The 14,543-nt window shown below is 45.4% G+C and overlaps 1 protein-coding gene across 3 annotated transcripts in view; it reads right to left on the bottom strand.

The window, feature by feature from the left end:
- The window catches only part of CEP41 (centrosomal protein 41), a 91,718-nt gene that overhangs the window by 58,649 nt on the left and 18,526 nt on the right, over positions 1-14,543 (bottom strand). Inside the window, exons 1-2 of one of the 3 annotated variants that reach the window (XM_029616031.1) lie at positions 13,069-13,196; positions 6,778-6,841 (exon numbers count right to left, since the gene is read on the bottom strand). In XM_029616031.1, the coding sequence (XP_029471891.1) occupies positions 6,778-6,841; positions 13,069-13,098 (94 nt within the window). In that variant the 5' untranslated portion in view covers positions 13,099-13,196. Of the gene's footprint in view, positions 1-6,777; positions 6,842-12,946; positions 13,197-14,543 lie in introns of those variants that run through there. The other 2 variants (XM_029616030.1, XM_029616032.1) reach the window with 2 other exon arrangements.

Below are 14,543 nucleotides of genomic sequence, written 5' to 3'. Positions count from 1 at the left end.
TGTTTGTTTATTTATTTAAAGCTTTTTTATACCAACGTTAGTTTACACATCACATCGGTTTACATGGAACAGGTATGAAAAATAAGGAAAGAACATTTACATAGAACAGTTGGTAACATAACAATAAACAATAATGGGATAAACAAAAGGATGTTTAATGCTGTCTCCTACTTTTCTCATGATATGAGCTCCAGAAAGCACATCCTAAGCTCTGCATTCTGTTTTCCTGTCAGTAATCAAATATGCAAAATTGATTTGGGACAATACACTGAGGACCTGATTCTCAAAAGCATTTAGACGCTTAAAAATGGGTTTTACACATATAAATGCACTTTACCCATGTAAGTGCGCTTTTGAAAATTGCTACACTACATGACATTGAATTATCCAAGGAAAAAACTGCCTGCACAGACTTTCACCTGCTTTTCTGCAAATTATTTTGTCAGAAAAAAAATGCAAACGAGGCACATTGTTTTGGTCTCTGCCCTTACCTCACCCCCAAGAACGCCTCTGCTCAGCGCAGGCAAAGCACGGGCATCGTGATACAAAGTGCATATTTTACCTGCATCCAGGTTGGGCAAGTTTTAAAAAGCCCTTTTACTTGGACTTTTAAATGGCTTTTAAAAAAATTCCTTTAGTGTGACTGATCTACTGTCATGATATTTCTCTTCTTGGCTGCAGCAAGCAAGCACATCTTTAATGTTTGGGACTTTGTCAGGTAAAGTGATACCACATTTACTAAAAAGATTATGTCACGGGATCTTGAGAAATTTATGTGCATTTTATGTTGTTATGATACTTATAGGAAAATTAGGACTTACCTGATAATTTTCATTCCTGTGGTACCAAGGATCAGTCCAGACTGCTGGGTTATGCCTCCCGTCCAGCAGATGGAGTCAGAGAGAAACTGAAAAGGCACCACTGATATACCCTGGTGCGCCCCCTGCGATCCTCCAGTATAATCCATAACAAAGCAGTATGAAATTAGAAAACAATGGCAAATTCTGTGACTAGCTCAATATAAAGATGAAACGTATATGAACATGTGGAAAAAACGAGGAAACCATGAAAACAAGCAAGTGCCCGTAAAAAACGGAACCCGAAAAACACGAAAAAAAAACAACAGTTGCGGGACTCTACACTCTTCACTGAAATGGGCGGGCGTCTGGACTGATCCTTGGTACTACAGGAATGAAAATTATCAGGTAAGTCCTAATTTTCCTTTCCCTGTACGTACCAGGATCAGTCCAGACTGCTGGGAAGTACCCAAGCTGCCCTAAACGGGGTGGGACTCTGACAGTCCCGCACGAAGCACACCACTGCCGAATGAGTCCACCGTCGGAGCGCGCACGTCCAAACGGTAATGTCTCGCAAAGGTGTGCAATGTCTTCCAAGTAGCCGCTCGGCAAATTTCCTGCGAGGAAATAAACCCACTCTCTGCCCACGACGCCGCCTGGGAGCGCAGAGAATGAGCCTTAAGACCCTCCGGAACGGCGCGACCTTGGGAAATGTAAGTAGACACAATCGCCTCTTTCAACCAGCGTGCGATCGTAGTTTTTGAAGCTTTATTTCCCTTCTTTGGACCACCCCACAAGACAAACAGATGATCAGACAACCGAAAGGGGTTGGTAACGTCCAGGTACCGCAAGAGCGTCCTTCGAACATCCAACTTGCGAAGTTCCGGTTGCCGCGACACCTCAGCCCCGTCCACCGCAAATGCCGGTAGGTCCACCGTCTGGTTGACGTGAAAGGTGGAAACTACCTTAGGCAAAAACGAAGGAACGGTACGTAGAGAAACCCCCGAATTAGAAATACGGAGAAAAGGTTCCCTACAAGACAACGCCTGAAGTTCCGAGATTCGGCGAGCTGAACAAATAGCGACGAGAAAAACAGTTTTGAGAGTGAGATCCTTGAGAGTAGCCCTTCGTAGAGGCTCAAACGGAGAAGTACAAAAACCCCGGAGAACCAAATTTAAACTCCAAGAAGGACAGATAGGTCGCACCGGGGGTCGCAAATGTTTAACTCCCTTTAAAAATCGTGCAACGTCCGGATGCATGGCAATGGAAACTCCGTCAAGTTTACCGCGGTAACAGCCTAAGGCCGCTACCTGCACACGCAGAGAATTATAGGATAAACCCTTCTTTAGACCCTCTTGCAAAAAAGTCAGAATATGAGACACCGTAGCCTTCCGCGACGGCACTTCCAGACCCTGACACCAGGAGTCAAAAACCTTCCATACCCTGACATAAGCAACCGAGGTAGAGGGCTTACGAGCCTGCAGAAGAGTAGTAATGACCGACTCGGAATATCCTTTCCTTCTCAATTGCCGCCTCTCATAAGCCAAGCCGCTAGACAAAAGCGATCGGCCTGGTCGAAAAATACTGGACCCTGCCGAAGGAGTCGAGGCAGATGACCGAGCCGCAAGGGGCCGTCCACCGCTAGATTGATGAGGTCGGCGAACCACGGCCTCCTCGGCCACTCCGGAGCTACGAGAATGACGGGTCCCGTGTGGGATTCTATGCGACGCAATATTTTCCCCACCAACGGCCACGGTGGAAACACATACAGAAGAACGTGCGCAGGCCAGGGAAGAGCTAGCGCGTCTACGCCCTCCGACCCGTGTTCCCTTCTGCGACTGAAGAAGCGAGCTGCCTTGGCATTCAAACGAGTTGCCATGAGGTCCAACCGGGGAGTTCCCCACCGGCGACAGATGAGTCTGAGTGCCTCGGGAGATAGTTCCCACTCTCCCGGGTCTAGTCGTTGCCGGCTGAGATAGTCTGCTTGAACGTTGTCGACTCCTGCGATGTGGGACGCCGCAATCCGAGACAGGTGCTGCTCTGCCCACACCATCAACTGGCTGGCTTCGGTTGCTACCGGTAGACTCCGTGTACCGCCTTGCCGATTTATATACGCTACCGTGGTTGCGTTGTCGGACAGAACCCGAACTGCTCTGTCCCGAATCAAAGGCAGAAAGTGCTGTAATGCTAGGCGAACCGCCCTTGTTTCCAAACGATTGATCGACCACTTGGTCTGAGGAGGCGTCCAACGTCCCTGAGCGGACTGAGACTGACAGACTGCTCCCCAGCCCGTCAGACTGGCATCGGTCGTGACAATGATCCATTGAGGCGGATCCAAATCGGTGCCTTGGAGCAAGTGGACCGGATCCAACCACCATTGTAGACTGGTCCTCGCTGGGGGTAAGAGTGGCAAAGGTATCTGAAACTCTTCCGATTTGGGGTCCCAACGAGACAGAAGCGCCCTCTGTAGCGGCCGCATATGCGCAAATGACCACGGAACCAAATCCAGTGTGGATGCCATATATCCAAGAACCTGTAAGTAATCCCATACCACAGGCAGGGGAAGGGCGAGGAGACGGCGAACGTGCGCCATCAGACGCTCCATCCCTGCCTGTGGGAGAGAAACCTTTCCCACTTTCGTATCGAACGAGGCGCCCAGAAATTCCAAATTCTGGGAGGGGATCAGATGGCTCTTGGTGTAATTGACCACCCACCCCAAGGAGTGGAGCCGGTGAAGGACTGCCTGAATCGCATCTTCGCAGAGACGTCGCGATTTTGCTCGGATGAGCCAATCGTCCAAATACGGGTGTACCAACACTCCGTCTCTCCGAAGACTCGCCGCCACCACCACCATTACCTTGGTGAACACCCTCGGAGCTGTCGCCAGACCGAACAGAAGAGCACAAAACTGGAAGTGAGATCCCAGGACCATAAAGCGCAGAAATCTTTGATGGAACTCTTGTATCCCTATGTGCAAGTAAGCCTCCGTGAGATCTAAGGAAGCCAAATACTCGCCTTTGTGTACCGCCGCTATGACCGAGCGCAGGGTCTCCATCCGAAACCGCGGTATGCGCAACGCCCTGTTGACTCGCTTGAGATCCAGAATCGGCCGAAATGTGCCCTCCTTCTTGGGAACGATGAAATAGATGGAATAACGGCCCGTGCGTTGCTCGGCGGGCGGCACAGGCACTATTGCACCCAGCGCCTGCAATCGCTCCAGGGTCTGAGCAATTCGCTGTTGCTTTACCTGAGAACCGCTGGGAGAGATAAGGAACAAATCGCGCAGGGGCCTTGCAAAATCTAGGGCGTAGCCGTGAGATATAATGTCGAGGACCCATTGGTCTGAGGTAATTGTGGCCCATTCCTCCCGAAAGTAAGAGAGTCGTCCTCCTACCTCCGGGACGGAGGAATGGACCGGCATCCCTTCATTGAGCCGCCTTAGAGGTGGCGAAGGTATGAGACGCCCCTGCGCGTGCCGGCCTTCTACCACGAAAGGAAGGAGTCCATGACTGGGAACGCGGAGACGGCTGTCGGGTAGCAAAAGAGGACCCCCTTCCCGAGCGAAAACGGCGTTGCCCGCGAAACCGTCCGCGGAAGGTACCCGAAGGGCGAAAAAATCTAGGCTTGTCCTCTGGCAACTTAAACACTTTATTCTCCCCCAAAGATCGGATAAGGTCTTCTAACTCGGTGCCAAATAACAACTTGCCCCGAAAGGGAAAGGAACCGAGTTGGGCCTTGGAGGAAGAGTCCGCCGCCCAATGACGCAGCCAGAGTAACCTCCGTGCCGACACAGCCGAAGACATAGACCGGGCCGAAGTGCGGAGGAGGTCATAAAAGGCATCCGCGGCGTAAGCCACCGCGGATTCTATACGGTTTGCTTGCTCTGCTTCATCCGGAGGCAGATCTTGAGATGTCAACATCTGTTGTACCCAACGAAGGGTAGCCCTTTGTACCATGCAGCTGCAAACGGCCGCCCATACTCCCAAAGCCGAAACCTCAAAGATGCGCTTAAGCAACGTCTCCAGCTTCCGATCCTGAAGATCCTTAAGGGCCGTACCCCCTGTTACGGGAATGGTGGTATGTTTAGCCATGGCAGTGACCGCCGAATCCACCCTTGGCACCCTAAGGAGCTCCAAGGAATCCGCAGGGAGAGGGTAAAGCTTATCCATAGCGCGGCTGACCCTAAGAGTTGCCTCCGGATTATCCCATTCCCGGGATACAAGCTGAAATAGTTTATTATGAAAAGGAAAGGCATGCGCAGGCGTGCGGAGCCCGTTTAATTCAAAATCCCCTGGCTGGGAATTGGAGTCAACCTGGGGTACTGGAATCTTTAGTTCCCGAAGAACATGGGCAATCAAGGGATCCAGTTCTTCCTTATGAAATAAGCGGAGTATCTGAGGATCATCCCCCTCAACTGGGTCCGTACCCCCTACATCCATATCAGGATCCGGCGTGGACGGATCCTGTGAAAGGGGGGCCGGAGCTACATGCTGAGGAGGTTTTGGAGGGGGAGCCGAAGGAGCTGGAGCAGCCTGCTGCAGAGGTTGAGGAGGAGCCGGGGCTGCATCCCCCAAGCCAAAGAGACCAGTAGAAAGTCTCCCCCGTTTATCTGGGGCAGGAGTACCCTGCTCCCATTCCGCTTCGGCCTCCATATAAGCCTTGTGGAGCAAAAGTACAAATTGTGAGGAAAAGGGATGAGGCCTCTTCAAAGAACCTCCTTTTGCTCCCACAGGTGGCAAATTAACAGGCCCTGGTAACCCGCGGGGGCTAAGATCCGGTGGGGACAGGGGGGGGGAGTCATCCCCTTCTTCCGACGAAACCGCATCGCGATCCGAGTCATTTAAAATGGCCACCGAATTTTCTAAAATGGCCACTGCCCCCGGTATCGGCAGCGCGGACTGCCGAGATTTGGCCGACGCTGGCCGTGCCCCACGCCGCGGGGAAGGGGAGCTCCCGGCCGCGGCTGACCCCCGCGAGGAACCCTCACCCCCGGGAAGGCACCGGGAGCAAAGGCCCTCGCGGGAGAGCCGACGGCCCGGCTCCCCACATGCCGTACAAACAGTGCCTCGGGGCATGGTTTTTTTTTTTTTTAACACCAAAAAACGGCGCGAAAAACGGCGCGAGTAAGGGCTGGGTGACAAGCCACCCCTTCCGGAGACCACAGTGAGGAACGCAGGCAGTGGACACAATTACCTCGTTTTTAAATTATTATTATTATTTTTTTTTTTTTTTAATAGCGCTGCCACCGGCAGCTAAAGTACCTCACAGACAAGTGGCTGGTGGAGCCTGCAGGGGGTGTAGCACACCCGACTGAACTTTCTTCTCCGAGGAATGAAACTTCTCAGGAGGCGGATAGGGAGAGTGACCGGCCCACCGATTAATCCTCCCCTCCTCTCACTGGGTAAGACTGAAAAAAACCCCGGGAAAAGGCTGTAGGGCAGTGCCCTGCCTGGCCTGCTATGGCTCCACTTATTATTACCAAATTAGGTACAAATCACTAATTGATCTAGTCACAGGATTTCTCCTCTATATTAAGTCAAACCTGATAGGGAAATCCCTTCACAATTCAATTTACAGGAGATCAGGACCGCAAGGTTATGCTCTCTCATCTGCTGGAGTCAGAGATATACTGGAGGATCGCAGGGGGCGCACCAGGGTATATCAGTGGTGCCTTTTCAGTTTCTCTCTGACTCCATCTGCTGGACGGGAGGCATAACCCAGCAGTCTGGACTGATCCTGGTACGTACAGGGAATTAACCATTTATTTTTAAGCTTGTTGTTTCTCACTTGGAGCACTTCAGTGACCTAGCGTTGTAAAAAAAAAAAAAAAAAAAAAACCCAAAACTGAGCAAATAAATAAATAAATCTAGCTCAGGTCATGAAGTGATGCTCGATTTGCCAATCAGATATTCAGTATTTGTGCTCTGTCCATTCAGTGCAGTGGCCTCTCACCATAAGAATAACAGAATTTCACCCTTACCGGTGTCTAGTCTGGTCTTAATGTGCTGGTACTTTGGATTTTGTGGAATTCTTTTCTTCAAATACTGAAAAACACAAGAGACATGAGTAAGATCAGTACAATCTGTTCTATATATATATATATATATATATATATATATATATATAATAGTTTAGAGATGTCAACATATGTTGGGGAGGAGGTATGATCCAGAGGGGTTAGAGTACTAAATTACAAATCAGGAAAAATTCCAGGACTTACATTTAAATCTGAGTTCCACTAATTTGGATTTTAGATTTAAATAACTCTCCTTTTTTGATCTGAGCTCAAGGCAAGTCACAATTCGGGTACTGTAGTTATTTCCCTGCCCAAGAGGGCTTACAATTTGTTATATACAGTATAAGGCAACAGAGAGTGAAGTGACTGGCCTAACATGAGGAGTATCTGTAGAAGCAGGATTTGAACACTGGCTCTTCCTGGTTCTCAGCCTGCTACTTTAACCACTCAGCTACTCCTCCATTACCTTAGACAACTAAATGTATCTCCCTATGCCTCAATATATTCAATTTTAATTGGGAAGTAGTAATAAAACGCCTTTGGCTATTAATAAGTGAAACCTGCAAAGTGATTGGTTGTGGAATCATTTTATGATATCATACAGGTGTTGTAGCAGTCAAGAAAAGATTAGGATGCCATCTCAAAATACAAAAGTCAAGAAAAGTCTGCACAGTTTCAAAATTACACTGTACAAATTACACAGTGACAAAAGTCACTGTGAAAAAATTAGATCTTCGAGATGCTTGAGTGTAGTATTATAGCTCTATGACAACCAGCTTATATTTGCTCTGTTTACTGGTTTTAAAACACTTTATCACACACTTGGTTAGTGCACACAAATCATCTGTAGCAGGCATGCAAGGCCTCACTATCAATTTCCAGCTCCAGAGCACTTAGTGCTGGCTTCCTGTAGTGTGTACATGAGACTTTTATACAGACAAGTCTAGAAAAGACCAAGAGACTAACTCTCGAGATCATGGTTCCCAAAGCTGTCCTGGGGGACCCCAAGTCAGTCAGGTTTTCAGGAAATCCAAAATGAACAGGCATGAGAGAAATCTGCATGCAGTGAAGGCAGTGTGTGCAGATCTATCTTCTGCATATTCATTGTGGATATCCTGAAAACCTGACTGACTTGGGGTCCCCCAGGACAGCTTTGGGAACCTGTCTGTGGTACTCCAGGAATGGAAATGCAACCCCTAAATTATTTAAAAAGGCAATGCAACCTACTTGACTCAAAATGTCAGTCAAGTAGAGAGCTAAAACTACTATTTCTTGTTTTTTGAAATGTATATATATTTTTTTATTTTGGAAGGAAGTTACTTCTTCTGCTTTGCCAATGGTCTAGCTTAATTATGTCCAATAGGCATTGGATGGCAGGGTGATAATCCCCCCCATATTGTGGAGGTTCTTGATCTCAACCAAAAGACCATTCTCAGCTCAGACTTTACACTTGGATCTTAACTGAAAGGCGCTAATACTGTTTCAATTTTCCCCAAAGGCTTAAATCTAGGCTTACTACTAGGTGCTGTTGCACCCTGTTTTCCTCCAACCTGCAGCATAATCTCTCTCGGAATTCCTGTTACAGTACCACAAGGACGGAAACAAAAGTTCTTTTGCTGCATATTATGAACCAAAGAGACACTACATTTTATTCTCCTTTTGATAGTATATAGCATTCCCTGGGGACAATTTTCAGCATCCCATCTAGGTACAAGTCCACAGGTATTTTGTAACTATCAGGCAATTTTCAAAGAAAATTGGAATCAGCTTTGAGGCAGGAGATGAATTATAGTGCCTTCAAAAAGTTAAAAATATGGCTCTGTCACATTGATATAATTGTTTTTCAGTTATATTGTAAATATGCGCAGTATTTTTGCTATTGCTATGCAGGTTTTCAGGCACTGTCTATAGACAGTTTTGTCATACACATTTCAAGTATTATATTGTACTATTTGAATTGTAAGCCATCTTATTGTTACATAGTTAGGAAAGACAGTTTAGTTTAGCCGAGCGTCGCGCGCCTAAGGAGCGCGATAAAGAGGCACTCCCCTTTGTGCACCCCTTAGTGCAAACCTTAGGATTTCACAAACCAGAAACTCCTACTATCAATACACCTCTACTCAACCTTCCACCTAACCAAAATAGAAACCACCAAGCTCCCTCCTAAAAATACGAATAAAAAAAACTAGGATTCACAAGAAAAACAAGTAAGTTCAATCTCTCAAATTCAACATACAGAAATCTAAAGACTTACTCCAAATGCTTATTCCTATCATTCATCCTTATTAATGCACAGTCTATAGTTTAAAAAATGCCTATCATCTCAGACTTACTCTCTTATTACAAACCAGATTTCATAGCAATCACTGAAACCTGGATAAAAGACTCTGACAACGCCCTTATTAATCAAATAGAAGACCCATCATACAAATTATTCACAATCCCCAGACCAAGAAAAAAAGGCAGTGGTCTCATGCTAATCATCAAGAAAAGCTTTCAAATGAAACTTACCACAGCTAAGGCATGCTCCCCTTTTGAAATAGCCCTATTTGACTCTGCAAAACTACAAATCTGTCTAGTATACTGTCCTCCTGCAACCTTGGAAAGAAATTGCTCCCCATTTATTGAATTCATGATTGCCAACCTAACCCTCAATAAACCAATTATTATCATTGGCGACTTTAACTTACACATGGACACATGCCCCCTATCAAACACTTGCAAAACAATCACGGATGCTCTTGCAACAATGGGAGTAGAACAAATAGTCAACGGATCAACACATAAAGCAGGTCATACTCTTGACTTTATTTTCATCAACACCAACATCTGGAACTCACATCACATAAAAATCACTGAAATCCCCATAGTCAGACCACTGCCTCATCCATACCACCCTTACTCAGAACAGTATACCCACCACAACAGAAAACTACAATAAAACCATTTCATATCGCCCTCCCTTTGATAGCGAAAGACTGCAACAAAATCTCCAAGAAGAACCCAAGAATATTGATCTTGCAAACACTGAAACAGCAACGATATCATGGATAAACATTACCAAATCCATAGCTGATAGAACAAACCCAATCATCACAAAAACATTAAAGAATCTTAAATATAACAATCAATGGTACAATGACACCATAAAATCAGCCAAACGAGAACTCAGAAAAAAAGAAAGATTCTGGCGAAAGAATAAAACCTCTCCATCACTCAATGCATACCGATCCCATTTAGCAAATTACAAAAAAACTTATCCATAATGCAAAGAAAGAATTCTACTCAACCAAAATATCCAAATACCAACAGAACTCTAGAATGCTTTTCACCATAGTAAAAAAAACCTCATCAAATCAACCAATGAAACAAGCAATGATTTTGCAGAATACTTTACTGAAAAAATCAAAAAACTATTAAACAACTCTAATATCTACAACACTTCAGACATCCAATTTCCTATACCACCTCTGGAAATAACAACAACCTGGAATGATTTTGACTTTGCTTCAACACTTGAAATCCAAAGAATAATCAGAAAAATGAACCCAGCAAACCACCCCTTTGACAGCATCCCCATACAAACAATTAAACTACTTGGTATCTCAATAATAAAATCATTAACGGTCAAAGTCAAACCTCTCTCTCACTGAAGGGATATATTCTGAATGCCTAAAATCTGCAGTCATCAAACCACTAATAAAAAAGAGCAACCTAGATCCGGAAAACATCCAAAACTATAGACCCATATCTAACCTACCTTTCATTGCAAAAATCATAGAAAAAATTGTTCACTCCCAACTATCTGAATACTTAGAAACGAACAACATACTTCAACCCACACAATTTGGTTTCAGAAAAAACTTAAGCACGGAAACATTACTCCTTTCACTTAATGACACTGTTCTTCGAGGATTCGACAAAGGTCAAAGTTACATTTTAATACTCCTGGATTTGTCAGCCGCCTTTGACACAGTCAACCATGCCATTTTACTCGACAGACTTTCTGAAATAGGAATATCAGGCACCATTCTAAAATGGTTCACCTCATATTTATCCCAAAGAAGTTTCCAAGTAATATTTAACAACAATCTATCAAATAAAGTGAACCTAAATACAGGAGTCCCACAAGGATCTGCACTGTCAGCAACACTTTTCAACATCTATCTCCTACCTATTTGTCTCACACTGAATAGTCTGGCTTTCCTTTATGCTGACGACATCCAAATATTAGTCCCAATTCAAAATACGCTAGAAGAAACCTACAAGAAAATAACCTCTTATCTCTCAAAAATCAAGCAATGTCTCTCCAACTTAAAACTCATAATCAACAGCGATAAAACTGAATTAATCATCCTCGACAAAAAAATCAACGATTCACCCAGACAATCACTCAAAACAGAAAACCCAGAAACAATAATCCCTCCTGTTGACCATGCCAGAAACCTCGGAATTACAACTGACAAAGAATTATCCTACAAAACCCATATAACAAATAAAATCAAAGAAGGTTATCACAAATTATTGACACTCAGATGTCTCAAACCCTTCCTCACTCAAAATGACTTCAGAACAGTTCTGCCACTACTACTATTTGCAAACCTGGACTACTGCAACGCCCTACTCTTCGGCCTCCCTTTTACCACCATACCATACGTCCACTACAAATATTCCAGAATGCAGCCGCCAGGATTCTTTCAGGAATCAAGAAACAAGAACACATTACACCTACTCTCATATCCTTGCACTGGCTCCCAATTAAATACAGAATAGAATACAAAGTTTTATCAATCCTCCACAAATTAATCACAGGACAACAAAACCATTGGCTAACTGAACACATTGAACTACATACTCCAAAAAGGAACCTTCGTTCAATGAATAAAGGCCTCCTCAAAATTCCTCATGCAAAAATCACGCACCTAGTATCAACCTGAGAGAGAGCTATATCCATCGCCAGCCCATCTCTATGGAACTCCTTACCCCTAAATCTAAGAACTCAAGTTGACACCAAAACTTTCAAAAAAGAATTAAAAACCTGGCTTTTTACCAGAGCTTTTTCAGATGATCTTAATTACCAACACCAACAAACTCCCAACCAGACAAATCCAAAGAAAACAGAGACACCACCCTATCAACTTATAACGGACTAATAAAACCACCAACTCTACAACAGACATCTAAGAACTTTTCCATATATAATCTAACCCCCTATTACCCCCCAATGCTACCCAACTTTATCTTTAAATTGTATTTGTTAAAACTTTAATGTTACACTCCTAATGTAAACCGTTATGATGGCAAAACCGAATATACGGTATACAAAACATGTTAAAATAAATAAATAAATAAGTAATCATTACATTTTCATTATTTTTCTTTTGAAAATGTGTTTACCTGAGTACATAGGTACAAAAGTCCCTACAGACATTGCACCCTGACCAACACTGTAAACTGAAGTATGACGAGTGAGGTGATCAGCTATCAAGTCTACTACCCTGTAGTTACAACATTTCTGCTTTTGTCAAATTTGGAGTAGCAGCCTACTGATTCGAGCAGCAGGCTGAGAACCAGGGAAACTAGAGTTCAAATCCCACTTTCCCTTTGAAATTCTATGAGCTTGGGCAAATCATTTCATCCTCCATTGCCTCAGGTACAAGAGCCTAATTTACTAAGGCTTTTTTCCTCATTCTGTGTCCAGGGGGGGGGGGGGGGAGTTTAGTAAACAAGGCTCAAGACTATAGGGCCTCTGAGGCAAAGAAATACCTTCAAAATATCTGAATGTAAGTCGCTTTGAACCCGGGTTTGGAAAGATGAGTAATTAAATCCAAAATCCAAGTCCTACTGGAGATATGCGTTATCAGCCAACGTATCCCACTGATATGATGGAAGTGTCACAGCAGGTCACTCTACACGACCTTATCAGTAACACAGTAAATCGTTCTCTCTGATAAGACCCTTTTAATCCTGAACACATACACTGCTCATTAAGCTCGTACTAATCTCAGTCAGCCGAGGACAGACACTTTCTGGGGCCGTTTCCCACTCTCCCTCTGCAGACCTTAGCGCCTCCTTAGCATGCTCAAAATAACCATCTCCTTTGTTACTTTCTCTCGCCTAAAAGTTCCCTTACTGCAATGCATTTCCATGCAGGATGAAATGACATCTCCCAGATCTTTCGGGCGGCTGGGAATGCTCTGGTGACTCCCTCAGTGCCTGCGTCTCTCGGCTTCCCTCTCCCCTGGCTCTCCTCACCTCAGGGTCGCCCAGGCTCCTCCTCGCCATTCTTTTTTTTTTAATATTTCAAATTGAATGCACCCAGGAAGCCAGTCTACTCCTGCACCACCCCCTGCTTCGCCGCCGACTGCCGAGTAAGGTCGCCATTGATTGGCAGATCCCCCAGCACCGTCCAATGGCTGAGGAGGTTACTCGAGGCGGGGGCGGGGCCCGGAGGAGGCGCTGACAGTTCATCCTGGTCGCTAGGCGACGAGGGGACGCTGAATAGCTTGCTTCGGCCTTTCGCGCCCCGGGCTGCCGGTGGCAACGCGGGAAAACTGGTCCGCTCCAGGGCGGCACTTTGGGCGGTCATCCGCCTTCAACGGACTGAGGGTCAGCGGCTAGTGAGAGCCGAGCAGCCAATAGCTTTTAGCAGGGCTTATAAGGGCTCCCAAGAGGGCTGATAAACAGCAACCAGCAGGAATAATATGCTCATATATATTCTCCGCTTTCCAAGGAGGAGATGAAACAAAGGAGCAGGGCCGGTGCAAGGGTATTAAGCACCCTAGGCGATCCTTCTGCCTTGTGCCCCCCTCTCTTACACATACACAGGTTCCTTGTCTCATTCACCCATGCACGCTTACACAGGCTCCCTCCCTTTCTCACACATCATTGCTCTCTCATCCACACCCAATCCCTCTTACACACACAGAGGCGCTACTCGTGGCCCCCTGAGTCTCTGCTTCTCTTGGCCATAAGCAGGATGGCTGCTACTCGCAGCCCGCCAAGTCTCTACTTCTTTCAGCCATGAGTGGGATGGGCTTCGCTTGCAGTCGCACATGTCTGCTCTTTGCACCCCCGAAACGCTGGGCCCCTAGGCGACCGCCTAGTTCACCTTTTGGGACGCACCAGCCCTACATAAGAGCCAGCTCTGCAGGTGCAATGGGTGCTTGAGCATCCCCAATATTTAGCAAACTCCCTTTTCCCTGTACGTACCAGGATCAGTCCAGTACACCTGGGTTGTGACTCTGCAATATTTTCCATTTGGTTTCCTAACAGCATTATATTCTGCTTATTTCTATAATATTATCCAAACAGAACACTAGCATTATAAAAGACATAAAAAGAAATAAAAGTGCAATTACAATTCATAAACATGTAAATGTTATAAGCTATTTCACAGTGGAAAAAGGTAAACACTGGGAGTACTTCAGGGATCTGTACATGGACCAGTGCTTTTTAATATATTTATAAATGATTTGGAAAGGAGTATGATGAGTGAGGTGATCACATTTGCAGATACCACAAAATTATTCAGAGTAGTTAAATCACAAGCAGATTGTGATAAATTTCTGGAGGACCTTGTGAGACTGGAATCTCCGTCTCTCCGAAGGGACAGAGATAGGATGGAGGCGGTCCAGAGAAGGGCGACCAAAAAGGTGGAGGGTCTTCATTGAATGACTTATGAGGAGAGATTGAAGAATCTAAATATGTACACCCTGGAGGAAATGAGG

This window comes from Rhinatrema bivittatum, chromosome 9 (assembly GCF_901001135.1).
Source record: "Rhinatrema bivittatum chromosome 9, aRhiBiv1.1, whole genome shotgun sequence".
In the NCBI taxonomy this organism is placed as follows: Eukaryota; Metazoa; Chordata; class Amphibia; order Gymnophiona; family Rhinatrematidae; genus Rhinatrema; species Rhinatrema bivittatum.
This window is presented reverse-complemented; position numbering and strand designations above follow the sequence as displayed.